The 26,137-nt window shown below is 54.1% G+C and overlaps 1 protein-coding gene across 2 annotated transcripts in view; it reads left to right on the top strand.

Moving 5' to 3' along the window:
* Tfeb (transcription factor EB) overlaps positions 1–23,864 on the top strand; it is a 54,528-nt gene extending 30,664 nt beyond the window's left edge. Inside the window, exons 2-9 of one of the 2 annotated variants that reach the window (XM_051152832.1) lie at positions 16,676–16,910; positions 16,999–17,253; positions 17,964–18,044; positions 19,615–19,735; positions 19,829–19,885; positions 20,469–20,544; positions 20,959–21,106; positions 22,683–23,861. In XM_051152832.1, the coding sequence (XP_051008789.1) occupies positions 16,698–16,910; positions 16,999–17,253; positions 17,964–18,044; positions 19,615–19,735; positions 19,829–19,885; positions 20,469–20,544; positions 20,959–21,106; positions 22,683–23,171 (1,440 nt within the window). In that variant the 5' untranslated portion in view covers positions 16,676–16,697 and the 3' untranslated portion in view covers positions 23,172–23,861. Of the gene's footprint in view, positions 1–16,505; positions 16,911–16,998; positions 17,254–17,963; positions 18,045–19,614; positions 19,736–19,828; positions 19,886–20,468; positions 20,545–20,958; positions 21,107–22,682 lie in introns of those variants that run through there. The other variant, XM_051152831.1, reaches the window with a different exon arrangement.
* Positions 23,865–26,137: the final 2,273 nt, after the last annotated feature.

Below are 26,137 nucleotides of genomic sequence, written 5' to 3'. Positions count from 1 at the left end.
TTTCACATGCATGGAACTCTGGGTTTGATCTTCAGCCTCCAGTAAAAACCAAGCCTAGTGGGTCAGCTGTGAAATCCAAGCCCTTGGGATGCAGAGGCTGAAGATCAGAAGATCAAGGTCATCCTCAGCTCCCGTAGTGAGTTTGAGGCCAGTGTGGCTACGTGAGATGCTGGGTAAGAAAGCCCCGAGCGTGAAGCTGGCAAAGGGCAGATACGAGGGCTTGGGCAGGGCTGAGGCTCACCCCCACCCCCACCCCCACGCCTGGGCAGGTGCACCACATGGCTCCTCCCAGCTGTTATTCGCAGCTCTTGTCTTTTGAAATTTGGTCAGTTTGTGTGTCTTGGTGGTGGTGTCAGGCACACGTCTGCCACTGTGGGCCACCCACCTCACCTCTGACCTCTCCCTGCTTCCTAAGAGTGTCTCCTCCCCCGCGACCACAGCACCTCCCCTTGCAGTGCTGGTTCTAGGCCTGGGTGAGCTGGCCAGGAAGGAGAGCTCTTGGCTCAGGAGCTGGAAGGTGGCCCCGTGCTTGGTGTGCTTTTCTGGTCCTCTCTCAGGTTTGGGCTTAAGCATCCTCAGTATAATGTGCTGCTGGAGTCAGACCTCTGTGAGGGGAGATGGAACAGCTCACAGTCCCGGAGGAGGCAGAAGGATGACATGGAGAGAAAGATAATTACTGCCACCCCAGCCTTACCTACCCCCACATGGTCAGGGTTGCTCGATGTCCTTTGGGAAGGGCAAAAGGCTGGTGTTTAAGGTAGAAGTGTTGGAGGAGGAGCCAGACTGTCATGTTTTGTGGCCTGTTTGTGGCCCAGGGAGACAGCTGCAGGGGGCTGCCCAGGATGGAGCACTGGGACTCTGATCTGAAAAGTGCTTTCACCTGAGAGGCGGAGGTAGCTAGGTTTCAGGGCAAGTGCTCTCTAGCTTCTTTAGCTGGTGCGGTAGAGAGGCCACAGAATGTTCCCAGGCAGTGCAGGTATAAGTCTGAGTTCTGAGTCAGGCAGCTGCTAGCCCTGTAGACACCCCGGTGGGCTAGCTTGGGATAGCACTGCCCCCCCCCAAGCAAAGGTGTCCCGGGGCGCCTTTTCCCTAGAGCCAACTCACTGTTGGGTAGGGCTGGAGATGGTGTGGAGTTAGTGAAGGGCCCCTCAGCTGGGTGTTCTGGACCACTGTTTGTGATTATCCAGTGGCCTCAGTCCATACTGGCTACCTTGTCCTGCCCCCGCCTGGGCGTGAGTCAGATCGAAAGCAGAAGCAGCCAGACACTGTGCCGGGTGAAGCGAGGCAGAACCAACTGTGCTATTTTGGAACCTGGTTAATTCCCCCTCCAGCCCCACCACCTCCTCGTTCTCAGGGTTCCCATCTCTCCTGGTCTGGCGCTTCGCCTTCCTCAAGGGTCTGAATGGTACTAGGTTTCCCTGATCTGTAAGGGGTGGTGTCAAAAACTCTCCCATCTGGACCTTGCTGGCTAAGAGGTGCTGGCTTCTAGGGTACAAGTCCTTGAGTGGGTGTTGGGGCAGAGCGCCCCCTCCTGGTGGGAGCTGACAGAGGATAATGACCCTGCTCTGCCCTGCCCTGCCCATCTTTCACCAACTCTCAGTTCAGCTGTCAGCTGTGGCTCCCCGGGGAGGGAGCTGACCAGAACTTCAGGTGGGAGCCAGTCCCAGCAGTCTCAGAAGGGTGGGGGAGGGGATTTCCAGACCTGGAGGGAAGATATTTTTGGGGCCAAAGGCCTTTTCAGAACCCGTGAGATCACCCTCTGCAACAGTCCCAAGTGACACCCCCCCATAGACAGAGGCTCTTTCTTGGGAATGCTAGGCATGTTTGGGGTTCTAGCCCCATACTTTAGGGTTTCTGTGGTGCCCACATGAGCTTGGGCGTCCCAGAAGTACAGCGTTGCAGTGGTGAGGGAGGTTGGTGGGGTGTGGGGTAGGTGCTGACGATGAGGGTGCAGGAGGTAAGATCTGTCACTTGTCCACAGACAGAGAGGACAAGGGTCTTTCCTGAGGCTGTGTGGCTGGAGACAGCGCACCGGTTGCCATGCTTGTGTGTCTCTGTGTGCGCATGTGCACATGAGCATGTACTTGGGAGACTAGACAATAAATATTGGGCATGGCTGTCTGTCAGGGGACCCTGTGTCTGCTGAGAGCAGTCAAACTATGGGTCCTTGCCCATCGTAGGCAAGTGAGAGTTGGGGTACAGGCAGGTGATAGAGGGAAGAGAGAGTCCTTGGCCTGCTGCGGGGTCTGAGGCGCTGTGTACCTGTGAGTCCTTTGTCTCGGAATCAGCCTGTTTTTTGGTGGGAGGTAACGTCCCTGGTTGGTGTGTTAGTGACCGAGAGTATCTGTGTGTGAGTGGATGTTCCTCGTGCAGTGTGTCCTAACCGAGTCTCTGAAACATCTCAGATGGTTTTCCTGCTACACCATAAACACTGGGTGTGGGCGCCTTCTCACTGGGCCCACCCATGGATGAAGCAGCCAGCCACCCTACGCTGCTCAAGTGCATGGTGGAGCCTAGGCCTGTCCTTCTAGGGCTTGGACCACTCTGTTTTCTCCTTCCTGTCACCAGTTCTTACTCTTGGAATCAGGTGACCAAATCTTCAGAGGTCAACGTGTAAAGTCTCTTTGTTTACTGTTCTGCAGATCTGGGAGAGTGGTTGGAATGTAGCTTCTGTCTCTGGCAGTCAGGGCCAAGCCCTGAGCCTCCTCTGCCCTTCCAACCAGCACTCAGGAGTGGGACACCCGTGTGTGTGTGTGTGTGTGTGTGTGTGTGTGTGTGTGTGTGTGTGTTTGAGACAGGGTTTCATGTATCCCAGGCTACCCTGGAATTTGCCATGTACTTGAGGATGACTGATGACCTTGAATTCCTGATTCTCCGCCCTCCCTCAAGCGCTGGATTACAGGTGCGCACTGTCACCCCCTTCAGATCATGTATTGAGTAATAAGGACATAAAAGCGCCCCTACCTAGGTCTAAACTCCAGTTGATGGAGAGGCATGGGGTACCCAGGCAGGAGCTGACACTTTCACATCACTCCACTATGTGAACAGGAGAGTATTGCTGTCATCTGTTCACAAATAGGGAAACTGAGGCCCTAAGCAATCACATACCTGCCTGCCGTTGCACAGCTGCCAAAAGGCAAAACCACATTTGACTTCAGCTTTCAGGGCTCCAGAGCATATGTACACTCCTCTGAACCTGGGAGCTCAAATGGAACCACATTATATCCCAGGCCTGGGTCTCAGGAACTGCAGTGCAAAGAGTGCTCCTTGGTGGCTCTGAGGTGGGACAGCCGCCTCTGATGGGAAGGAGGGACTGAGTGGAGAGCAGTTCTGGGAGAGTGCTGGTGGGCCGCCTCCACCTGCTTCCAAACAGACCTTCAGGCAGCGCACGTGTTCTTGGGCAGCAGCTGGGCCTGTGGGTTCGGGGATCAAGTGCACCATCACCTACCCTCTGTGTGACCTTAGGCATGTCATCAGTCCCTCTTTGCCTCTCTCTGTTGCCTGTCACAGTTTGGCAGGGTGGTCTGAAGGATTAAATCAGCAGTGTATGACAACTCAGAATGATGCTTTGTGTATCATTAGCTCTCAGAAAATGGAGTGATGGGCGTGGGCAGTTTTTGCCTTGGAGCTGCCTAGCTGTTTGTTCAGGGTGTTTTCTCCTCCCCATCCCATCCCATCCCATGCCATCTATCTATCTGTCTATCTATCTATCTGTCTATCTATCTACCTACCTACCTAGCTATCATCTACCTATCCGTCCATCCATCCATCCATCCATCCATTATTGGCAGTACCTGGCTGTTTCTGACATGGATTAGAAAACATAGATTCTTCACAGCCACAAGCCGGGAGGCATGGGGAAAGGGGGCCCAGCAGAGGCTGAGGTGAAGGTCTGGACCACAGACCCCCGAGGGAAAGGAAGCCCTTCCTACCCCAGGAGCTAGGATAGGAACTGGCCACTGGTATGGCCTGAGGTGCTCTGTGAGTCCCCACCAAACTCAAGGGGTATGATAGGGTGACAGTGACCCTGAGGTGACAGCTCAGGAAGATAGAGGGAGGCCTGGGTCTGGAGCTGGTACGGAGCTAGGCCTTAGACCCAGAGTCAGAAGTTGGTAGGAATTTGGCAAGGAGCTTTTCTAGCCCCAAGAAAGGGTCCTAGAGGCTGGGGGTAGGGCGGGCAGGCAGGCTTGGTTCCCAGGGCCCTTGTTGCTCTGGATAAGACTTCTAGAACATTGGGAAATGACAGTGGAAGGTGGGCCTGGCTCTTTCCATCTAAGCTCTGCAGTCCTACCCTCCATGTACTCATGACCTAGCCTTACACGTCCATGCTGCCAGAACCTTCTGTATGCCACACCAGGCCAGGGGTTTATGAAGAGCCTGTTTAGCCTCCTACAGGGAACTGAGGCCCAGAGAGAGCAGGGTTTGTGCAGAGTCACACAGCTAGAGGCCCTGTCTGTTGGCACATCTTTCATCCCTACCCTGGCCTTGGGCGAGCTTCGCTGGAGCCTGTCACTCAGCGTTGTGAGCACAGCTGCTTTCTCACTGCAGGGGAAGTGCAGGGGTCTCCTGTTTGAGAGCTAAACCTCCCTCCCCTCTCCCACTTTCCCACTGGGCTCCTGTCCCATGGTGGGTACCCCTAACTCATATAATCACATTTGTCTGACAGTTTGACGTGCTTCCCCAGGCACTAATGGCCTGAGTGAGATCCAGATAGATGGTCCCTGAGGCTCTTGGCCGTGGAGGCTTGAGTGGGCTTGAGTCTGACAGCCTCCAGGAGAGGGGTAGTGTTCAGACCTTTCTATGGTCTTCTGTAGGGTTCCCTGAAGGCAGCATGTGCAGATAAGTGGGCAGGATTGGGGACACGGTGGGGGGGGGCGGAGCGCAGCCATGGAGGAGCTTTCCTGTGGCCCCTGTTCTTCTGTTGAAGGTGGTGGTGGCACACACTCTGGAGAAGCCTGAGAAGCAGACTTCCCTTGAGCGTCCTGCAGCATGATAGCAGCCAGGCCACTTGCTCCTTGAGCTTCAGTTTCCTTCTGCTAATGTTGCTCTTCATCTCGTGAGCTGTTCACGGGGTGTGCACAGGGTCTGATGTGGGTCACGTGTCAAGTGTGATGCCTGACATACAGTAGGGACTCTGAAGTGCTTGCAGAGCAAGAAGAGAGGACATCTATGAACATGCAGGGCTATGGACAAACACAGAGGGAACCTTGTACCTCTCCTGGGAAGTCTGCTGAACGGGAGGGTAGAGAGGCTCTGAAGATTGTGAAAGGTGGTTGCTGGGAGCTTTCCTGTAGCTGGGGAGCCTGATAGGTGACCAAGAAACAAAAGAACAAAACAGAGTGGACACAAGCAGGGCACTTGAGTGCACGAGAGCCTGAGGTGCACAGGAGCAAAGGTGGTTCAGTCCCCTGGTAGCCACTCCAAGCAAGGGGGCAGGAGGCTTGCCAGCGAGGGGAAAGCTAAGGCTGCAAAAGGGAAGGAGAGAGGGAAGGAAGGCTTGGGAAGGGAGAAGAGGAGAGGAGACAGGATAGGCAGACACAGGTAAAAGGCAGAGACAGCATCTCAGTGGAGACTGGGTCAGAAACCGGAGCGTCCCAAGGCCCTTTCTGATCGCCCCTCCCACCCCTGCCTTGGCCACACATCCTTTTCCTGCCTCCCCATCCTCCCACTTTCAGTGACTTTGCCTACACAGGAGTCCAGCTGGTCCCTGAGGGACAGGACAGGCGTCTCTCTGGTCTGGGGTTGCCTTTGAAGCTGTTCCCTGTGTGCCCTATTGCTCAGTCTGCCCTAGACTCAGGCTGGTCAGGCAGGCGGTGCCAGCTCCCACCCTTTCCTGTGGGATGTGCCGTTGATGAGCTTCAACTGTGAGAACTGAAGGCTGCTACAAGGCTGATTGGAAGCTCTTGCTATGTTCTCCCCTCCCCCCCTTCCCCTCCTGGCCCCTGTGCCTCTGCTCAGGGGTTGGAAAACAAGCCTCTGGCCAGACCTGGAAGCACTGCTCTGTAAAATCCCAGCTCAACTTAGAGAGATCATGTTGCAAAATAAAAAATTAAATGAAGGCTGAGGATGTAGCTCAGTGGTAAAACACTTGCTGGGGGTGTGTGGGGGACACCCTGGGTTCAAGTCCCTGTACCTCAAAAATAAAACAAAGCAGGGCTAGAGAGTTGGCTCAGAGGATGAAATCCTTTCCTGCAACCAAACCCCACAGACCAGAGTTTGGATTCCCTGAACCCCTGCAAATGACAGATCAGTGCAATGGCCTGCCTCTAATTCCAGCTCCTGCAGTAGGCTGAGACAGGCTCCCTGGAGCGAGCTGGCCAGCTAGACTTGCCCACATCGGTGAGCTCTGAGCTCAGCGGAGAGACCCGCCTCAATGAATAAGGCGAAGAGAGTGAGGAAGCTTCCTGATGTCAACCTCTGGCCTTCACACACATGTACACCACACACATGTTAAAAGAGAGCAACAAAGGCAGACCTCTGACCTCCCCTCCCCTGCAGTGGATCCCACAGGCTGAGCTTCATGGCCGCACTCAGTGTTTCTTGGGACCGCTGTGCCTTCGCTATACCGATGTTCATTAAGGCCCGCTTTTTAGAGCCTCTGCATGTCACTTTCGTTTTGGATCTGCACTTATCACCTGTAAGGGTCAGGTGGCCAAGTAATGACAGGGCCACATTCTGCATGAGAGCCCCTGAGTGTCTCGGAGACCATTGACTACCGGCCTAGATGCTACATGTTAGCCTGGTGGGCTCTTCAGGATGGCATTTTGGGGGATCCCTCAGGTGCTCTCCATCAACCTTAGTGAGGTGAGGACCCACGAGGGAAGGGCATGATGTAATTACATATGATATGGATTCAAATATGGTTCAAATTTGTGCGTTTAAAATGTACATGTATCGATTTGTTAGGGGGCACAAGCATGTCACAATGTACCCGTGGGAGGTCAGAAGACAACTTGCGTGATTGGCTCTCTCTTTCAACCATGTGAATCCTGGGGATTGAACTCAAGTCATCTGCTCCTTGGCAGATGCCTTTACTCACTGAGACCAGAGTCTCACTGAGCCTTGTCCATGGCCCCAAATTTGAATGTTTTGCTAGAGTCAATTAGGTACCAATAAAAAGGAGAAAGACCCCAAAGGCAGCTCACAAGTGCCTGTAACTACAGCCCCAAGGATCTGTTGCCTCCTCCTGGCTCCCATAGGCACCTGCATGTCCTGGTGCACTTATGGACAAGCAAGCACACACACATATACACAGAAATAGAAACAAAAAAATTTAAATGGGTATACAAACGTTGGGGCCAGAGAGATGGCTCACAGGTTATGGGTACTTGTTGCTCTTGCAGTGGGCCAAAGGTTAGTTCCCAGCACCCACATGGTGCCTCATAGTCATCCATGAGATCTCATACCCTCTCCTGACCTCCACAAACACCAGGCACTAAAGTGGTGCATATACACACACGCAGGCAACACTCTTTTGATAGAAATGCAAACGTGTGGACCGGTGATCTCATTCTACCTCGGTACCAGGGACCTTCCAACCAAACCGTGTGCAAGTGCAGGCGACTCTGGCTTGCTGTTCTTTGGTGTGGGCAGCCCTTGAGAGTCTTGTCGCTCACCTTCCTCACTAGGAGCCGCTGGCCAGGTGCTGGAATGATAGCCTGTATTGAAGGTGTCGCTAGTGTTCTAGGCCCTGGCCTCCCTCAGAGCCCAGGGAGGTGGGAATCGCTCCTCCGCTTCTCCAAGGCCCCTTCCAGTGAACTTCATCGCGAGCACAAGCTTTTGGAGGGAACAGCCTTGCAGAGGCTGCTCTGGGCCCGGCTGGAGCCCTGGTTGGGTGTGGTGAATGGAGAGGAAGAGAAGGGGCTTGGGCTGTGGAGGTGGCTTGGGTGGTACAGTCCCTGCTGTGCAAGCCTGAGGACCAGAGTCTCCATCCTCAGGACCCAGTAAAAACCAGGCGTGATGGCAAGCATCTCTGCTGCAGTGCTGGGGAAGTGGGATACAGGCAGGAGCCAATTTCTGAGCTCAGTTAGAGACCCTGGATCAAACACCAAAGTGAAGGGACTGGAGAGATGGCTTAGTGGTTAAGAGCATTGTCTGCTTTTCCAGAGGACCTGGGTTCAAATCCCAGCACCCACATGGCAGCTCACACCTGTCTGTAACTCCATGATCTGACACTCTGACCACAGACAACACACCAGCGCACATAAAAATAAGTAAATGTTTAAAAACAAAACAAAAACCAAATGGAAAATGATTTAGGAAGACACTTGATGTCAACCTCTGGCCTCTGCGCACAGGCGCATCTGTGTTGGCACATGCACACACAAGAGGAGAAGCTAGTGCAGGGACGTTACCCATGAGCTCAGTCGGGGTGACTATGACGGGAATGCTAACACCTCTCTGTGCGCATACTTCTGCTTACACAGTGGTTTTCCCTAATCAGGGCACATGCAGTAGGAAAGCTGGCTCCAACTAGCAAAGCCGGGCTTACTGGTGGGGAAACTGAGGCAGACATTAGTCAGGCCCAAGCCTGACACCTGAACCCAGTGCATTCCCTTCCCAAGCCCACAGTCCTTGTAAGAGAACTGCCGACTCTGCCTGAGTCCCATGCCTGCTCCTATAGTAGAAGTGGCCTTGTCCTGGGGCATGGTCATTTTGTGGATGTTCCCTTTTGTCTGACGCTTCCCTTGCTTTTTTGAGACATGTAGCCTAGATTGGCCTTGAACTTCTGATCTTCCTGACTCCACCTCAGGAAAAAATGCTGTAATTAGAGGCGTACATTAGCATGTCTGGTGTATGAGGGGCTGGGGATCATGATCTGGAGCTTCACACATGCTAGGCAAGTGCTCTCCTCACCTAGCTATAGTCCTAGCTGCTGCGTTGTCACCTGGCATTCCTGAGGCAAAGGCTGTACAGAGAAAAGAGAGCGCTCTCCCAGCTGGGAGCCCTCTTCCCGGGGCCTCCCTTTCCTGCTGTTGTCCATTCCCCTGGCCAGGCACCCATTTAGGAGGCCTTTGTCTAGGGTCATGGTTTCCTCAGGAATGACTCTGAAGCTCCCATGGAACGGGCAGTTGTAATAGACTCAAGGAGAAAGGATGTTGCAGGCCTGCAGCAAATGACTTGAGCAGGCATCCCTGCTCTGAGCTCACACTGTGCGGTTTCAGCTGCCAGACATGTGCTTTTCTGGGAATGCAGGAAGCTGGCTCTGCCCTTTGAAGAGGGCTAACTGTGTCTCCTGTGTGCAGCAATTCCAGACTGCTGCTGGACCTTCCTGGCTCTGGGCTCTGTGGATGAGATCAGCTGCTGAGCCCTTTGATGGGTGGGGTGCTGCTTCAAGGGGACTCCTAAAAATCAAAGGAGGCCACCCTCATCCCGGAAAAGCCAGGCTGCCAGGACCCAGCTCTGGGGCTTTATCAGGCCCACTCCTCGCTGTCTGTTTCCTGCGGTGTAGGAACAGTAAATGTACCATTGTTGTGAATGAACTGCACAAATTAAACAGCTCCAGTGTGATAGTGCATACTTGTAATCCCAGAACTTGGGGGTTGGAGGCAGGAGGATCAGAATTTTGAGTTATGAGCTACAAGAGACCCTGTCTTGAAAAGAAAATAGAGGCATGGAGGGATAGCCCAGCAGTTAGGAGCACTTGGTGTTCTTTCCAGAGGACCCAAGAGTTTGGTTTCCAGCACCCAGTTTGGGTGGCTCCCAATCATCTGTAACTTCAGATCCAACACCCTCTCCTGGTTTCCTTTGATACTTGGGAGTGCACATGCACACGCGCGCGCTCGCGCACACGCACACACACACACAGAGAGAGAGAGAGAGAGAATGAGAGAATTTTAAAAACACACAAATTCAGCCGGGCGTGGTGGCGCATGCCTTTAATCCCAGCACTCGGGAGGCAGAGGCAGGCGGATTGCTGTGAGTTCAAGGCCAGCCTGGTCTACAAAGTGAGTCCAGGATGGCCAAGGCTACACAGAGAAACCCTGTCTTGAAAAAACCAAAAAAAAAAAACCAAAACAAAACAAAACAAAAAAACAAATTCACTGAACACCCATGCTCTCATTGTCCAAAGAAACCAGTCATAATTTTGTGTGTTTCCTCCCAAGACATTTTTCTGTGCGTGTGTCACACACTGTGAAGTGCAAACACAGTGCACCTTCAGGTAATAGCAGATTCTATATAAAACTGTGCATTTTGTATTTTGCCCCTCCACATAACCTCATGCTATTTGCCCTAAACACATCGGACGGATGCCCCGCAATTTACTGAGCAGCCCTGTTACTGGACATTGAAACTTTATTTATTTTTATTTTATGCATATGGGTATTTTGCTTGCATGTATGTCTGTGCATCATATATGTGTCTGGTGCCCACAGAGACCAGAAGACAGGTCTCCTGGAACAGGGGTTATAGACAGCTATAAGGTGATATTTGGGTGCTAGGAATCGAACCCAGGTTGCTCAAAAGAACCAATGCTCGTAACTTATGACTCATCTCTTCAGCTACCTTTATTTTTATTTTTTATTTTTTTTAAAGTCTGGCCGGAAACTCAGCAGTGAATATCAGGCTGGCCTTAAAGCTGCTGCTTCTTCATCTTCTGGAGTGCTAGGAGCATAGGAGTGAGCCCCACACCCTTCTTAAGACTGGTTTTTGTTTTTGTTTTTCAAGACAGGCTTTCTCTATACAGCCCTGGCTGTCCCAGAACTCTGTAGACCGGGCTACTGTCGATCAGCGATCCACCTGTGTCTGCCTTCCGAGCGCTGGGGTTAAAGGTGTGCGCTACCACGCCCAGCTCTTGAGAGTGTTTGATTTTTTTTTTTTTTTTAACATAATTACTTCCTTGGGTTAGTGAACATTTATGATAAACAAAATCTTTGTAGTTGTGCGTGTGTGTGTGTGTGTGTGTGTGTGTGCGTGCACGCGCACAGTACAGTGTATAAATGGAGGTTCAGAAGACAACTTGTGGAAGTCATTTCTCTTCTCTTTCCTCGTGGGCTCTGGGGACTAAGGTCAGGCCCTCAGGCTTGGTGACAGGTGCCTTCGCTCTGGAGCCATCCTGCTGGCTCCCCATTTGCCTTGAGCCTGTTGGTGAAGGCAAACTGCTTACAATTTCTTTTTAACTGTGTACGGTTTGCCTCCCTCCTTCAGTGAGCATCACAAAAATGAAAACAATTAGAAGCCAGCAGCTGGAGCAGGGCTCATAAACAAGTTAGCTTTGTCTCACCAACACCTGCAGCGTGTCACAGGCCATTCCTGGTCCCCTCCTGCAGAGCTGCCCTCTCCCTCCCAGGCAGTCCTGAAGGCTAACTGGGCCCTGACTTCTTACACAGTAGATGCTTTGTGTCTGGTTTTGAGCTTCATACTCGGAGCTGGGACTTTCTGCAGTTCTGCTTTTTGTTGTAGTTGTTGGTAGGGTGGTTTTTTGAGACAGGGTCTCTCTGTGTAGCCCTGGCTGTCCTGGAACTCTCTATGTATACCAGGCTGGCCTTGAACTCACAGAAGATCTGCCTGCCTTACTCAGTCCCTGCCAAATGCTGGGACCAAAGGCATGGGCCACCACACCCAGCCTTGCTCCAGGTATTTCTGCATCTGGCCTCTATTGCGACATGTCTGTGAGAGCCGCGAGCAGTGGTGTGTGGGCTGAGTGGCTGAGGGGTGCTGAACGGCTGTGCACAGCTCTTTTTTGACTGGGAGGGGGAAGGGAAACTGGCCTGGAGCTTGCTACGTAGACCAGGCTGGCCTTGAATTCATAGAGATCTGTCTGCCTCCAGAGTGCTGGGATTAAAGTCATGGCCACCATGCCGGGCACTGGGCACAGCTTCTTTTTCCCTTTTTTTTTTTAGTGGACATTAGGTAGTGTCTGGGTGGGTGCTGGCCACAGTGTTGTGAGGGGACATCCTCATCATTGTCCTTGGGTAACCACAGGGGTTTCATCTTTGTAATCCAGCTTGTATTTTATTCTTTGAGACAAGGTCTCACTCATGTGGTTAGCCTAAATTTGTGCTCCTCCTGCCTCTGCGGTCTGCGTCATAGATGTGTACCACGATGCCCAGTTTACACAGTGCTGGGGATTGTGCCGGGGCATCATGTGCTATGCACGCGCTCTACCAACTCCGGCCACATCTCCAGCCCCTATGACCCAGTTTTTAAAGGTGCTACCTCCAATGCAGAAAAGTTCCCAGGGAGCAGGGTGTGGGTGACAGATGCCTCCCAGCGTGTGGGAGACTGGGGCAGGAGATCAAGGGTTTGTAGGCAGCCTGGGCAACCCAGTGAGGCACCCTGTCTTCTAAAATGGTGTTGGAGAAGAAGCTCATTTGTTTGGTAAAGTGCCCACCTAGCACACAGAAAGCCCTGGAGTGGATGCCCAGCATCACATGAAATCAGATGTGGTGATGCACAGCTGGACTCCTAGCACATGGGAAGAGGGGGCAGGGGTATCAGCCTTTAAGGCCCTCCTTGGTACATAGGTAGTTCAAGAGCACTGGATTACATCTGTGCCTCTGCCGCTCAGTGTCCCCACCTGGCCTAACAGCCATTGCTCTGAGTAGGGCAGAGTGGGCCTGCCAAGAAGACCTTTTCAAGGGTGCGCGTTCAGACATGATCAGAATCAGGTGGGGCTTCACAGGCCTCTAGAAGCTATCCTGCCTCACATGAGCCACACGCTTCGCAAGTTGGGGGAGAAACCATACAAACAGGTCTCTGTTCGCCACCCTTCCCAAAAGGTGACTACTTGGAACAGTTTCAGGTGCCTGGGATGGCACCTGAATGGTGTGTTAAAAGGAGAGGTGGGGGCCAGACTGTCTTTGCCCGTTATTCTCCTTCCTGTTGCTTAGTTCAACTTTGGACAAGTTACTTCACTTCTCTGTGCCTCCATTTCCTGCCTATAAACCTCTACAGTGCCAGTCCTCGCCTCCAGACTAATTTGCAGCATTGTGACCCCTCTCATCTTTGGTTTTTTTTTGGGGGGGGTTGTTGTTGTTGGTTTGGTTTTTTGAGGCAGAGTTTCTCTGTGTAGCCCTGGCTGTCCTGGACTCACTTTCTAGACCAGGCTGGGAACTCAGAACGATTCGCCTGCCTCTGCCTCCCAAATGCTAGGATTACAGGCATGGGCCACCATGCCTGGCTTTCATCTTTGTTTTTTTCTTCCTCCTCCTCCTCCTCCTCCTCTTCTTCCTCCTCCTCTTTCTCTTCCTCCTCCTCTCCCTTCTTTTTTTTTCTTTCATGGTGATTTTTGATATCTCCTCTCCTGGACTCACTCAACGTCCACTCACCTCCTTAGGAACCGGCTTGCTCATACTCGGATATAAATGAGTAGTTAGGGAAGCCCATATACCTGTGGTGGACAGGTGAAACCGAGGAGGCGGGGCCCTCTCTCCTGGTCACTTAATGCCTCAGGCCTGCAACTCACTCTGTCTCCTAGGAATCTCACAGTAAGCCTTGCCAGGAAGGCAGGTTTTGTTGCTGCTGTTTGTTTGAGACAGGGTTTACCATGTAGGTGTGAAATGTCCTGGGACTCACTATGTAGACCAGGCTGGCCTGCACTCACAGAGCTGCCTGCCTCTGCCCCCCCTAGTGCTGAGATTAAAAGTGTGTGCCACCACTGCCCAGCCCCAGAAAGCACTTTCATTGGTTTGCTTTACAGAGATCAAGAAAGCTAGGCACAGAGAGGCCACCCAGCCAGAGAAAGTGGTCTGCGGGCCTGGGGAGCTCACTGGGCCATGACTAAGCTCGACCTGGGCAAACAATAGCTGGAAGCACCCGATGGGCCCTGGTGTGCAGATGGAGTTGGCAGTGCCCCTGAGAGAGATGGGAACATTCTGGGGCCACTGAGCCTGCCCCTCAGGAGGTTGTGGTGTCCTGGGTAGAGGACAGGAGAAGACTATCCTGGTATCTGGACACAGCACACGGTAGGCCCTGTGTGTCCTGTGTTCCTGGGCTTGCACAGTGGGCCCTTTCCAGGCTTTGAGGGACAGGAAGGGAGGAATATAGACTTTCCCTGTCTCTTGGTTCATCCTGACTAGAAGGCACTGAGACTGATCAGCATACAGGCTCTCCCTTCCCAAGCCCTCACAAGCCTTTGGCCCTCACCCATTCTCCCAAGCCCAGTAAGGGAAGCTAGACTTTTGCCATCAGGCATATGGGGTACAGTAGCTGTGCTCAGGAGGTGCCGGGGAATGGGAGAGTGCTTTCTGCCTCCCTCCTCCCTCAGTGGTCACTGACACCACCCCTGTCAGCCAGACTCTCACTGCTTATACTGTCGGCCAGGATGCTCCCAGGACAGGGGCTGAGTTTCAGTGCCCATTTCACAGACAGCAAACTGAGGCGAATGCAGCCAGAGTGGGGCCCAGCGAGTCTAGCATAGTCCTTGAGGTAGCCAGGCCAACCCTTTGTCAGGGGGAACAAGGGACTCCTTCTCCCTAACCCTCCCTGAGCCGGCTGGCACGGCCAGGCCCCTTGGCCCCCACTGGCCATCTGAAGTCGGATTGTCCATGGAGGAGAGGCTGCCGGCTGCCAGGGTGAATGTATGGGCTCCCTGCATCTGGCCAGAGCCAGGGGTCTGTTTGCCAGTGTGATTGATGGGGTATGGTGTGAAGACAGGGACTCCCCTCTGTAGGAGCTCGGGAAAGGGTGGCGGCAGGGAGTGGAGGCTGCAGCTGGTGGCTGCTACAGAGTGGGGGAAGGGCAGGTGTCAGTGCCTGGGTTGTCGGAGGCTGCTCTTTACACCATTGGGTTGCTCCCGGCCTCTCCACTGGGCAGAGAATGAAAGAAGATGAAGTGGCCCCTGCATGCTGCAGGACAGCAGGGATGGTGGGTGGTCCTCCCGCCCCCCATTAGGGTCTTGATTGGGGATCCATGACCTGGTCCTGGATCAACCAATTACACAACTGAGGACAACTCCAGCCCCCAGCCCTTCCTTCATATCACTGTCTCCTCCCCAGCACGAAACTTTCCTGTCCTGTGCCTCTGCTTTTCCCTTCTTTATGAAAAGAGCATGCTTTGCGGCTGAGCACAGCTTCCCGATGGGGCCCCCGGAGGTCTTGGGTCCCAGATTGAAAATGCTGGCTAGATTGTACCAGTCTTGTGCACTCAGACTGCCAGGCAGTGCTCAAACCTTACAGTTTTTACTGAAGGCAGTAAAATGCTCACAGAGGGGGAGACTGAGACTCCAGGAGATGAAATGGCTTGCCCAAGGTCACAGAAGTGAGAACCAGGGCTCTGCCTCCGTCAGCCATATGGGAAAGCCCTTTTTCAGCCATGGTGCCAGATCTTGCCGAATCTCTCCAGTCCCTAACTCTCTTCTCTCGTGATACTCAGATACCCTCGGGGCCTGTGCCTCTCAGGCTTGGGCTGTCCCTGGGAGCTCTCTGGGTTCTGCTCCTTCATTTGTGACCCAGTGAGGGGAAAGGACTTGCCCACCCATTCAGTGAACTAGGGACAGAGCAGGCCGGGTTGCTGGACTCGCTGTGTAACCCTCCTACCTTCCAGCCTAGGTTTGAGGGCCTCAGACACACCTTCCCACAGTGGGTCAAGCTCCAAGCAGTGAGGAGCCCTGGAGTGGCCCTTTTGCCCAGGACCATACCTGCCTGTGAGCCCTTCTTTCTCTGTGAGATTGTGGGATCCAAGAGCTGGAGGTGGGGGTGGGGGGCGGCAGGAGGAACTACATCTCCAGGGCCTGGGTCATGCTTAAGATCCAGTCTCCTCATTCTCTTCACCCAATGGCTTCTGTCCTCCATGCCCCAGTGGCTAGAGGCCGAAGGTGCAGCAGTAAACAAACAGATGAAATGTGTCCCCTCAGGGGACTCGCATTCCTAGTAAGGGACAGACTGTGAATACAATTAACAAGTGTAATAAGAAGCAAAAATGCTTCTACCCTCTGTCTTAGATGGTGGCATCTGATAGAAGCTGGTGGGGTGGGGGAAATGGGGGGATGTTGTTTTAACACAGTGGTCCTGAAACAGCACCCTAAGGTGACACTAGTCTTGGAGGAGGTTTAGAATGGAGCTTCGATGACACCTGTCGAAAGAGCTTTCCAGGTGGAGGGAACAGCAAGTGCAAAGGCCGGAGGCAGAAGCATGCCTGGGGTGTTGGAAGGATAGCTTAAGGCGGAGGTGTGGCTGGAGTAGCTAGAACAGGGGGAGAAGCATGTTGGGGGTGGGATGTCTAAGGGGGCCCCACGAAGGTGCAGCAGATTACAGAGGGCCATTAGGGTCCCTTTAAGGGCTTAGGCTTTTGCTCTGAAGACCTGGGAACCATGGAGAGTTCTAGGCAGAGAGCAGAGCAGGAACTCAGGGTGATGGAGCTGTGAGCAGATGGTGGGGGAGGAACACAGAGGGAATCTGAGCATCTGGAGGCTCCTTGAGCCCTCCAGGGGGAGGCGTGGTGTGGGCTGGGCTGGGGAGGGGCAGGAGAGGGGGCTGGAGCTGAGGCCAGGTATGAAATAGTGAGGATGTGGATGTGACAGCAAGGGATCAGGTGGAACAGTCTTCGCTTCTGGTCTAGACATTAGGGAACTTGTACTCATGGCTCAGCTTGCTCAGTGGCCCTGGGCAAATCCCTTCTGTCCGGACTCAGTTTCCCCTTACACACAATGGGAGCAGCCGTACTTATGCCAGCCCCCGTTTAGCGATTGTGAAGATGGTGACTACTTCATGGACCTGTCTTCCCTCGACTGCAGGGAGGCCGAACCAGCCGCTGCCATGGCATCGCGCATCGGGCTGCGTATGCAGCTCATGCGGGAGCAGGCGCAGCAGGAGGAGCAGCGGGAACGCATGCAGCAGCAAGCCGTCATGCATTACATGCAACAGCAGCAGCAGCAGCAGCAGCAGCAGCTGGGAGGGCCACCCACCCCAGCCATCAACACCCCAGTCCACTTCCAGTCGCCACCACCTGTGCCTGGGGAGGTGCTGAAGGTAGGGCCTCTGCCTGGACCTGCGTCCGTCCCTGTTTCCCAGAGAGGAGTCCCAGTTCCCTCCACAGCTGTGCCATCCCCTTCCCCAGGTGCAGTCCTATCTGGAGAACCCCACCTCCTACCACCTGCAGCAGTCGCAGCACCAGAAGGTTCGGGAGTACCTGTCCGAGACCTACGGGAACAAGTTTGCTGCCCACGTCAGCCCAGCCCAAGGCTCCCCGAAGCCTCCACCAGCCGCATCCCCCGGGGTGCGAGCTGGACACGTACTGCCCACCTCGGCTGGCAACAGTGCCCCCAACAGTCCAATGGCCATGCTGCACATCAGCTCCAATCCTGAGAAAGAGGTGAGTGAGGGCTGCCTGAGGGGTGGTGTCCGGTAGTCTGGAAAAAGTCTGGTCCTGATGGCAGAAGCAGAGGTGTTACTGGGGAGCTCCAGGCTGAGAGAGGCACAGCCCTGTTCTCAGGTTGCTCTGGTTTGAGGAGACTTATTACCACCTCCTTTAGTTATGCTGGGAGCTGGGCGTGGTGGGGCATGCCTTTAATCCCAGCGCCCAGGAGGCAGAGGCAGGAAAATCACTGTGAATTCGAGGCAAGACTGGCCTACAAAGGGAGTCCAGGACAGCCAAAATAACATTGAGAAACGCTGTCTCGCTGGGCGTGGTGGCGCACGCCTTTAATCCCAGCACTTGGGAGGGAGAGGCAGGTGGATCGCTGTGAGTTCGAGGCCAGCCTGGTGTATAATGCGAGTCCAGGACAGCCAAGGCTACACAGAGAGACCCTGTCTCGAAAAACCAAAACAAACTACCTCTGCTGTGGATAGGGCAGACTCACTGAGGAAAGCCCAGTGCTCCCAGCCCTGGGTAGGTGTGTCAGGAACTCCTAGGCAAGGGGTTCCTGGGGACAAGCCTAAACTGGCCTTGGGCTCAGCTGTAGGACCCTCCCAATCCATTTCCCCCTTCTCCAGTTGAGCAGGTTGCCTGAGGTGGCACTGTGGCAGGGAACAGCTGCCTCTCTTCAGGTGGGCCATCCCCAGGTGGACTTTTCTCTTTTCTAGTTTGATGACGTCATCGACAACATTATGCGCTTGGACAACGTGCTGGGCTACATCAACCCTGAAATGCAGATGCCTAACACGGTATTCTTGGGCTGGCGGGTAGTGGGGCGGCACACACAGTGGATCCCCGGCTGGAGAGAGTTCTCAGAGCAGAACTGGTGTGTCTGTGGAGACAAGAGTCACCTCCGTCAAGTACCATGACAGGGACTCAGGGTCCAAGTAGAACGGAGTCAAGAAAGACATGCTGGGTATGTTTAACTCCAGCACTTGGGAGGCAGAGCCTAGGCGAGGCAGGTGTCTGTGACTTTGAGGCCAGCTCAGTTCCATAGTGAGTTCTAGGGCAGTTGGAGCTTGCCTCAAAAGAAGAAAAAAGACTTGCCTCAACCTCAACCAGTGTGTGTATTGAGGCAGTCTCAGTGAGGTCTGTGAGTGGGATAGAGAGGAGGCTGGAGAACCTTCCAGAGCTTCAGCATGTCCAAAGGCAGGCATTCCAGAGCCGACATTCCTATGAGGATATGGATCCCTCCTCCACTGTGCCCACAGCCAAAGTTCTGTGTTACTCACTTGATGAGGCTGGCCTTGTCCCCAACCACAGGGCCTCTCCCTCTCATGGGCTTGCCTGCATGATTATTCTATGGGTCTCCTTGGCTTGGGGTGGTATTAGGGGCCTGGGGGGGGGTGCATAAAAAGCAGATGAGAAGCCCGGGTTAGGGTCAAGAAACCTGAGGTTTCTGTGGCGACCACCTTGGGAGTTCCTCTACCGTTCTGACTCCCCTGTCTACTCAGTTGCAAAATGGGGGTGATGCCACCCACAGGGTGTGGAGATTAGAAGGGACAGAAGAGAGAGAGGGTGGGGCTAGAGAGAAGACTCAGAGGGCCTGAGTTTGGTTCCTTGTAGGCATGTCAGCCCGTTACAGTGACCTGTAACTCAAGCTCTTGGGAACCAGTGCCCTCCTACAAATGGTGGGCGCTGTACAAACCCACATGCACACACACACACACACACACACACACACACACACACACACACACACACACACACAATTTAAACGTGAAAAATAGATGACAACAACAATTATCTGGCCTGCTGGAGGCTGGAGGCGGCTGCCTTTCTTTAGGCTCACCTAATACCTCTGGTTCCTCTGGCTTAAGCAGTGTATTGAGTGTTGCCTCGCCACCTAGAGAAAGCCCTGGAGGGGGTAGTCACTCTTCAGTCCCTCCTGTCCTGGTGGCACTCCCAGGTAGCTGAGCAGGAGGCAGAGCCAAGGGCGTCCAGACTGCTCCTAGTAGACAGAGGCCATGAAGCTGGGCTGCCCCAGGGGCTCCTGTCTACTCAGTGGGTCTCTAGGCCTGTGGTAGGAACCAGTGTGTCAACCCTGCCTAATATACAGCCTTCCACGCCCTGTTCCATACTCTCAGGGAACCTTGCAGAACCTTCCAAATTGCCTGAGCCCCTCCCTAGGGCTTCTGTAGCCTAAGCCTGATGCGTTGTCCTAGGTTCCTCCTCCACCCTAGCCAGAGGGGCTCCTGAGGGTAGGGCCGTGAATCCTGGAGCGGGGTGGGATGGATTTTCACATTGCTGAGAGGCTGCTCCTGGCACCTGGGTCCTGGTGAGGACTCACCAAGCCCCCCTCTACCCCTTCCCTCACAGTTACCCCTGTCCAGCAGCCACCTGAATGTATACAGCGGTGACCCCCAGGTCACAGCCTCCCTGGTAGGTGTCACCAGCAGCTCCTGCCCTGCCGACCTGACCCAGAAGAGAGAGCTCACAGGTACCTCTGTCCTTTCTCCTTACCCTTGGGGGCTCCCCGTCTTCTTTTCTTCCTCCCTTCTCCCCACCTTATCTCCCCTTCTCTGGCCCCCAGATGCTGAGAGCCGCGCCCTGGCCAAGGAGCGACAGAAGAAAGACAATCATAACCTAAGTGAGTCCTGCGGGCCCCTCCTTCATCACCCCTGCCTCATCCCTACTCCAGCCCCTGCACCCGAGTTCCTAGTTTCGGATACCTATATGCTCCAAGGCTGATGAAGTCATCCCTCTCTCTCTCTCTAGGCTTTTTAGGAAAGTGGGAGGGGCTGCTGGAAGCAATATTCGTGAGCTTTCCAGCCCAGCAGAATTCACTCTTCAGGGCCTTGGGGCACTTGGAGTGAAGGAGGTTGCTCCAGGCAGCTCTCTTGCTAGAGGCTAAGCAGGTCTCCTGACCCACCGTCTAATTATCCAGACTTGCACCCAGACCCTCCTCAGCTATCAGAGGTCCCTTTTTTGTTGTTGTTTGGTTTGATTATTTGAGAAAGGGTCTCTATATAGCCCAGGCTGGCCTCAAAATTACTGAGATCCACCTGCCCCTGCCTCGTGAGTGCTGGGATTAAAGGCTTGGCCACCATATCGGGCCTTGGATCCCTCTTATTCTAAACTAAGATCTTCTATGGGGTGCCCACGTTAGGTTGGGAGCTTTTAGGTGGGGGTCCCGCCTTTCTAACCAAACCCTTTGGAATCTTAATCTGTAGTTGAGAGGAGGCGCAGGTTCAACATCAATGACCGAATCAAGGAGCTGGGAATGCTGATCCCCAAGGCCAATGACCTGTGAGCAGGGTTCTGGAGGGAGGGGCTGGGCTAGGCAGCCGCTGCAGGCATTGCCAGTTCCCAGTTGCCAAGGGCAGCGGTTGAGAAGAGAAGGTCCCTGCCTCTGCTGGGTCAAGACAGCTTCTGTTGGGAAGAGGAACTTCCTGGGTGGTGGGGCCAGTGTCTGGGAGGCCCTTCCTTGATGGAGAGGAGAGAGATGCAGGGAGGAAGGGAAAGCTGAAGATGGGAAGATGGCATGGGCTGGGCATGTTGCTTGAGCCCAAGGATTATTGAGGACCAATGCCCCTTCTACTAGGCTAGGTATGGGCAGGGGTGGGGGCAGCTGGGACTAGCTGGGGCCCAAGCCTAGTGTGAGGGCCCCAGCCAGGCCTCTGGGTGTGCACCTCTGACTCCTCCTCCTGGCTGTGGCTGAAGGGATGTGCGCTGGAACAAGGGCACCATCCTCAAGGCCTCTGTGGACTACATCCGGAGGATGCAGAAGGACCTGCAGAAGTCCCGAGAGCTGGAGAACCACTCTCGGCGCCTGGAGATGACCAACAAACAGCTCTGGCTCCGCATCCAGGTCTGGCCCTGACTCTGGACTCCTTGGGTGGCTCTCACTGATCTGATCTGGCTCCCAGGCCCTGGGGCAGGGTTTACACATCTCAAGTTGGAGACCTGGAAAGGATGCTCATAGGGAGCAAGCATTATCAGTTGGGGTGTGATGCCTTGGTGAAAAATGAGCCCAGCTCCTCCAGCAGCAGATAGCAGAGGGTTCCTTTCTGTGAGACCCTCATTTTGCAATCCACATTGGGGATCAGACAGGCAGGTCTACTGCTCTCTCCCTTCCCCCCTCTCTCTCAAGACAGAGTTTGTGTAGCCTTGACAGTCCTAGAACTAGCTCTATAGACCAAGCTGGCCTTGAGCTCAGACTCCCATGCCTCCAAGTGCCGGGATCATAAAGCCTCCATACCCAGCTAGGTCTAGCTCTCTTGAAGTCATGTAGTCATGCCCTACTTTTAAAAATAATTTTTTATTTTTTTGAGACAAAGATTTCTCCCTGTAGAGCAGGCTGGCCTGGAAATCATAGTCCTCCTGTCTCAGCCCTGCCCCTGCCAGTGCTGGGATTACAGGTACACACCACAGTGCCTGACTCTGCAGGTCTCTGATAAGGTGCTGCAGTCACCTCTGCTCTTATATCCTTGGGCAATTCAAAGTACACACTGCACCTAAGCAGGAATGCTGCCCTGCCCCGGGTGTCTGCAAGGTATAGTTGGACTCGGAGCACAAGGACTCAACAGGGGACAGAGGCCTGGAGGGTCAGTGTCCCACCGGACCTGCAACTCCTACTCCTGGTTGTATTGAGGACCACCCAAGGCTGGTCCTGCACAGCAGCGGTTCTTAACCTTGCTAAAGCTGCAACCCTTTAATACAGTTCCTCATGTTATAGTGACTCCCAACCATAAAATCATTTTTGTTGCTACTTCATAACTGTGATTTTGCTAGTTATAAATCATAATGTAAATACTTGAGGAGGTAGGGGTTTGTCCAAAGGGTCACGACCCACAGGTTGAGAAGTACCACTCTAGACAAAGGCCAACTGAACCACGGGTTATTTTGGGGGGGGGGTTGGGGTTTTTTTGTTTTTTGTTTTTTCGAGATGGTCTCTCGGTGTTAGCCTTGACTGTCCTGGAGTTGCTTTGTAGACCAGGCTGGCCTCGAACTCTCAGCGATCCGCCTGCCTCTGCCTCCCAAGTGCTGGGATTAAAGGCGTGTGCCATGAGCCACAGTTTTTATTTAAACTGTGGTTTGCATGGTGGGCAGTAGCAGTCACACCCCCACCTAGCACACATAGACACTCGGCGGATGAAAAAAAATTGACCTTAATACAGGCAAAATGCATTTTGATCATTTCTATTCCCCACCCCCTGCTGACCAGCTCTCCATCTTAATTTAAATTTTTGAGAGAGAGCTCCTGACCAGCTATGATTTAGAACGTGAAGAGGTGGGAGCTCTTGGTCTAGACTCAAGCTGCCCTATGCTTGCTTTTCCTCCAGCTGTGGTCTTGAGTGTACAGGAGGGAGGCAAGAGGGGGTACAGGGAGGGTTAGCCTGGAGCTGGTACCATGTGTGTCTCATCACTCCATCAATTGCCAACAGGAGCTGGAGATGCAGGCGCGAGTACACGGCCTTCCCACCACCTCACCGTCCGGTGTGAACATGGCTGAGCTGGCCCAGCAGGTGGTGAAACAAGAGCTGCCCAGCGAAGATGGCCAGGGGGAGGCCCTGATGCTGGGGCCTGAGGTCCCCGAGGTCCCTGACCCTGAGCCGATGCCGCCTCTCCCTCCCCAGGCCCCGATGCCCGCAGCCGCCCAGCCACAGTCTCCATTTCACCACCTGGACTTCAGCCATGGCCTGAGCTTTGGGGGTGGGGGCGATGAGGGCCCCACAGGATACCCTGACCCCCTGGGAACGGAGCATGACTCCCCATTCCCCAACCTGTCCAAGAGGGATCTGGACTTGATGCTTTTAGACGACTCCCTGCTCCCCCTAGCCTCCGACCCCCTCTTCTCCACCATGTCCCCTGAGGCCTCCAAGGCCAGCAGCCGTCGGAGCAGCTTCAGCATGGAAGAGGGTGACGTTCTGTGACGCTGGCTGCCCCTGTGCCAAGGAGCAGGGGCTGCCTGGGGGCTGGGAGGACGGGACAGAGCCCTCCCATCCCTCAGGCTGCACTCGGTGTGACGTAGCTGCCTACCTTGCCTCTTCTCCTTCCCCTTGGTTGGCCCCCTGTTTGGACTTAGTGCCTGCCTGGTAGCCGGTGGGGCAGGAGAAGCCCTCCCATCCGGCTTAGGGCCCCCCCTCTTCTGGGGGGCAGTACTATGAATTGTGATGGGGAAGAACAAGGGTGAAGTGGATGAGAAATAAGAAAAAAGCCTGGCAGGGGAGGCCGTCTCTTCTGAGCCTGGGCCCTCCCTTGAAGGACATTTTGGATTAGGAGGTACAAGAAGTACCCCTGAGGCAGCAGCTGGTCTCGGGGTGCCCAGGCCTGCCTTCCTGGGACTAGATGGCACCCAGCCTGTCCTCCAGCCTGATACTTCCCCCACAGGTTGGGCACCCACCCCCCTTTGGTGCTAACAGCTCTCCCTGGTGGTATGAGGGTGGGGTGGCCAGAAGAGGAGTCTGGGTTCAGGGTGGAGAGCACCCCCACCTCCGGACCTCCCACTTTGTGCCTTTAGTAAACACTGTGCTTTGTACAATGGTGTCCTGACTCTGCGGTGCGGCCTCAGCCTACAACAGTGGGGAACCAGCCCAGTGGGCCCCTTCCTGGATTCAGAGTTCAAACAACCCTTGAAGGATGTGTTGGAAGCTCTCCCTTTTATAGTGTGCGGCTTGGAGCATTGTCTCACTAAGGCCACACGGTGGTGCTGCAGCCATGCTGGTCCCATACCTCCAGCTGTGGTCTGAACAGTGCTGTGGTGGTGGCTGTGGATAGGCCTGCCTGCCTTCTGCGTCTTCCCTAGGCTGTTTTGCTCTGCCTGGCCCGTTTCCACCCGTGTTCTTTTCACCTGGGTAACTACAGACCAGCTGGAGGCTCTGTCCTCACAGCTATGGGGAAGGGACCCAGGTGAACTAGGCTTGGCTAGGCAGTTGTAATAATAAGGCCTTGGCTGGAAGTCACAGGCGTGGGCTCTCCTGCTTTCTGCTCTGGCACTGTCCCCAAGTGGGTTTAGGACACACTTTGCTCCAAGTTCTGGCATGGGGAAGTAAACCTGATACGCAGGCAGGGTCTTTGTAGGTTTTGCTTAGGTCCTTGATTTTCAAGAATCTTTTGCCAGGGACCAAAATGGTTCCCCCTTCAAAAGGCCCTAAAGGCCAAAGGAGTCTTAAAAAAAAAAAAAAAAAAAAAAAAAAATCCCACGATGAAAATGGCTAAGAGGGCAGTTTTCCTCTTCAAGGAATGAGAGATCAGATCAACATTGGAGCAATTAATGTTCAGAAAGAGGAAAGGGCCAGTAGGCACTATGCTGGCTCAGCTGAAGGGTTAACCTCAAAGTCAGAGGGAGCTGTGGTGACCTTGTGGAGCCCGAGTTATCCTGGGCACATCTCCTTCCAGTTCAGGGCCCTACTCCATTGCCTGGAAGTTACCGTCTGGGGTGAACCCTGAACTCAGGCTAAGGCCAACTGGAGACTGAGATTTGGGGTCCAAAGACCCTGGGGCTAGCCGTTCAGTTGTTGATGGGTCTGATATTTCCATCACCTTGGTGCGGGGGGGAAGGGGGGCTGTCGCAGGAAGCTGCCTCCTACTTCCTCATATAACCCCTCAAAACCATCCTAGGCTACCCCTGTCACCAAGGCCTGTAGCTTCCTCGTCTCGGGGCGCCTTGAATATGTTTACTGCCTGCTGCCTGGTGTAGGTCAGGGTGGCACATTGGACAGGACCAGGATGCGAGTGAGGTTCTGTCCACACGAGGGCATGCAGGCCCAAGCAGCAGTCTGGGGAGTCGAGTCTCAGGACTGAGCGGTCCACACTGCCTGGGTGACTTCCAGCCTGCCTGGAGCTGCTCATGTTCACTGCTGTGGCTAAATCCAACCCGAGTGCTGTCTCCAGCACTTAAAAGCCACCAAGAAATGTGTATCTGAAGCCAAGTGGTGGTGGCGCACGCCTTTAATCTCACCCAGAGCTTGGGAGGCAGAGGCAGGCGATCGCTGTAAGTTTGAGGCCAGTCTGGTCTACAGAGTGAGTTCCAGAACAACTAGAGCTGTTACACAGAGTATTCTGGAGAAGGAGTTGGGGGGGGGGGGGGGGGGGGACAGGGGAGAGAGAGAGAGAGAGAGAGAGAGAGAGAGAGAGAGAGAGAGAGAGAGAGATGGATGTTTATGGCTAGCAAAACCCTGTGGCTGGAAAGGAGTTATAACTGTCCCCAGTTAAATAAAGGGATGATGCTATTCACCCTTAGGTTGGAGTGGTGTGTGTGTGTGTGTGTTTGTGTGTCCTTTCCAGATGAGACTTCTGCAGGAGACAGTCTTGTTAAAGATGACTACAGAGTGTGCTCTGAAAAAAAGATGGCCCCTCTGACCCTTTCTTTTCAGTGAGCGAGCCTCCTTTAAGGCCTTGGGGACAAACCATGGGTGATGAGGTCCCAGCAGCCATAGCTTCCTTGGGTCCCATGTGGGAGGAGCCAAGGAAGGAGCTGAGGGAGCAGAGCTAGGCATATGCATAGCATTCCATTCCCTGGGCCCCAAGTTCCTCAGCCCCAAGTTTCTATGTCTGTCTGTCCACACCAGCTGCTCTCTTCTCCCTGGTGGCCAGTTCGGGATTTCCCTGAGAGTGGCTGCCTGTGAACTAGAGACGACTAAGTGAAAGGCAGTGGGCTCTCAGGGCGTTCTTGGCGTTTCCTACATTCTTTATTTGCTGTTCTGTAACCCTTCACAAGCTGAGGGTGTGAGACACAGGGATGTGCACACAGACACACTCAGAGTCCTAACTTGAGTGACACCTGTCCCCCCTGCCCTACTCTGAATACTCTGGATGGTCATTGCAGGGGCTGGAAAGAGACCCCTTTAAGGTCCTTCCTGGTCCACCCCCCAGGGCCTCCAGCCAGGATCCTGCCCCC

The sequence above is a fragment of the Acomys russatus genome, chromosome 11, assembly GCF_903995435.1.
Source record: "Acomys russatus chromosome 11, mAcoRus1.1, whole genome shotgun sequence".
NCBI lineage: Eukaryota > Metazoa > Chordata > Mammalia > Rodentia > Muridae > Acomys > Acomys russatus.
Note: the sequence above shows the minus strand (reverse complement) of the source record. Positions and strands in the feature narration are given on the sequence as shown.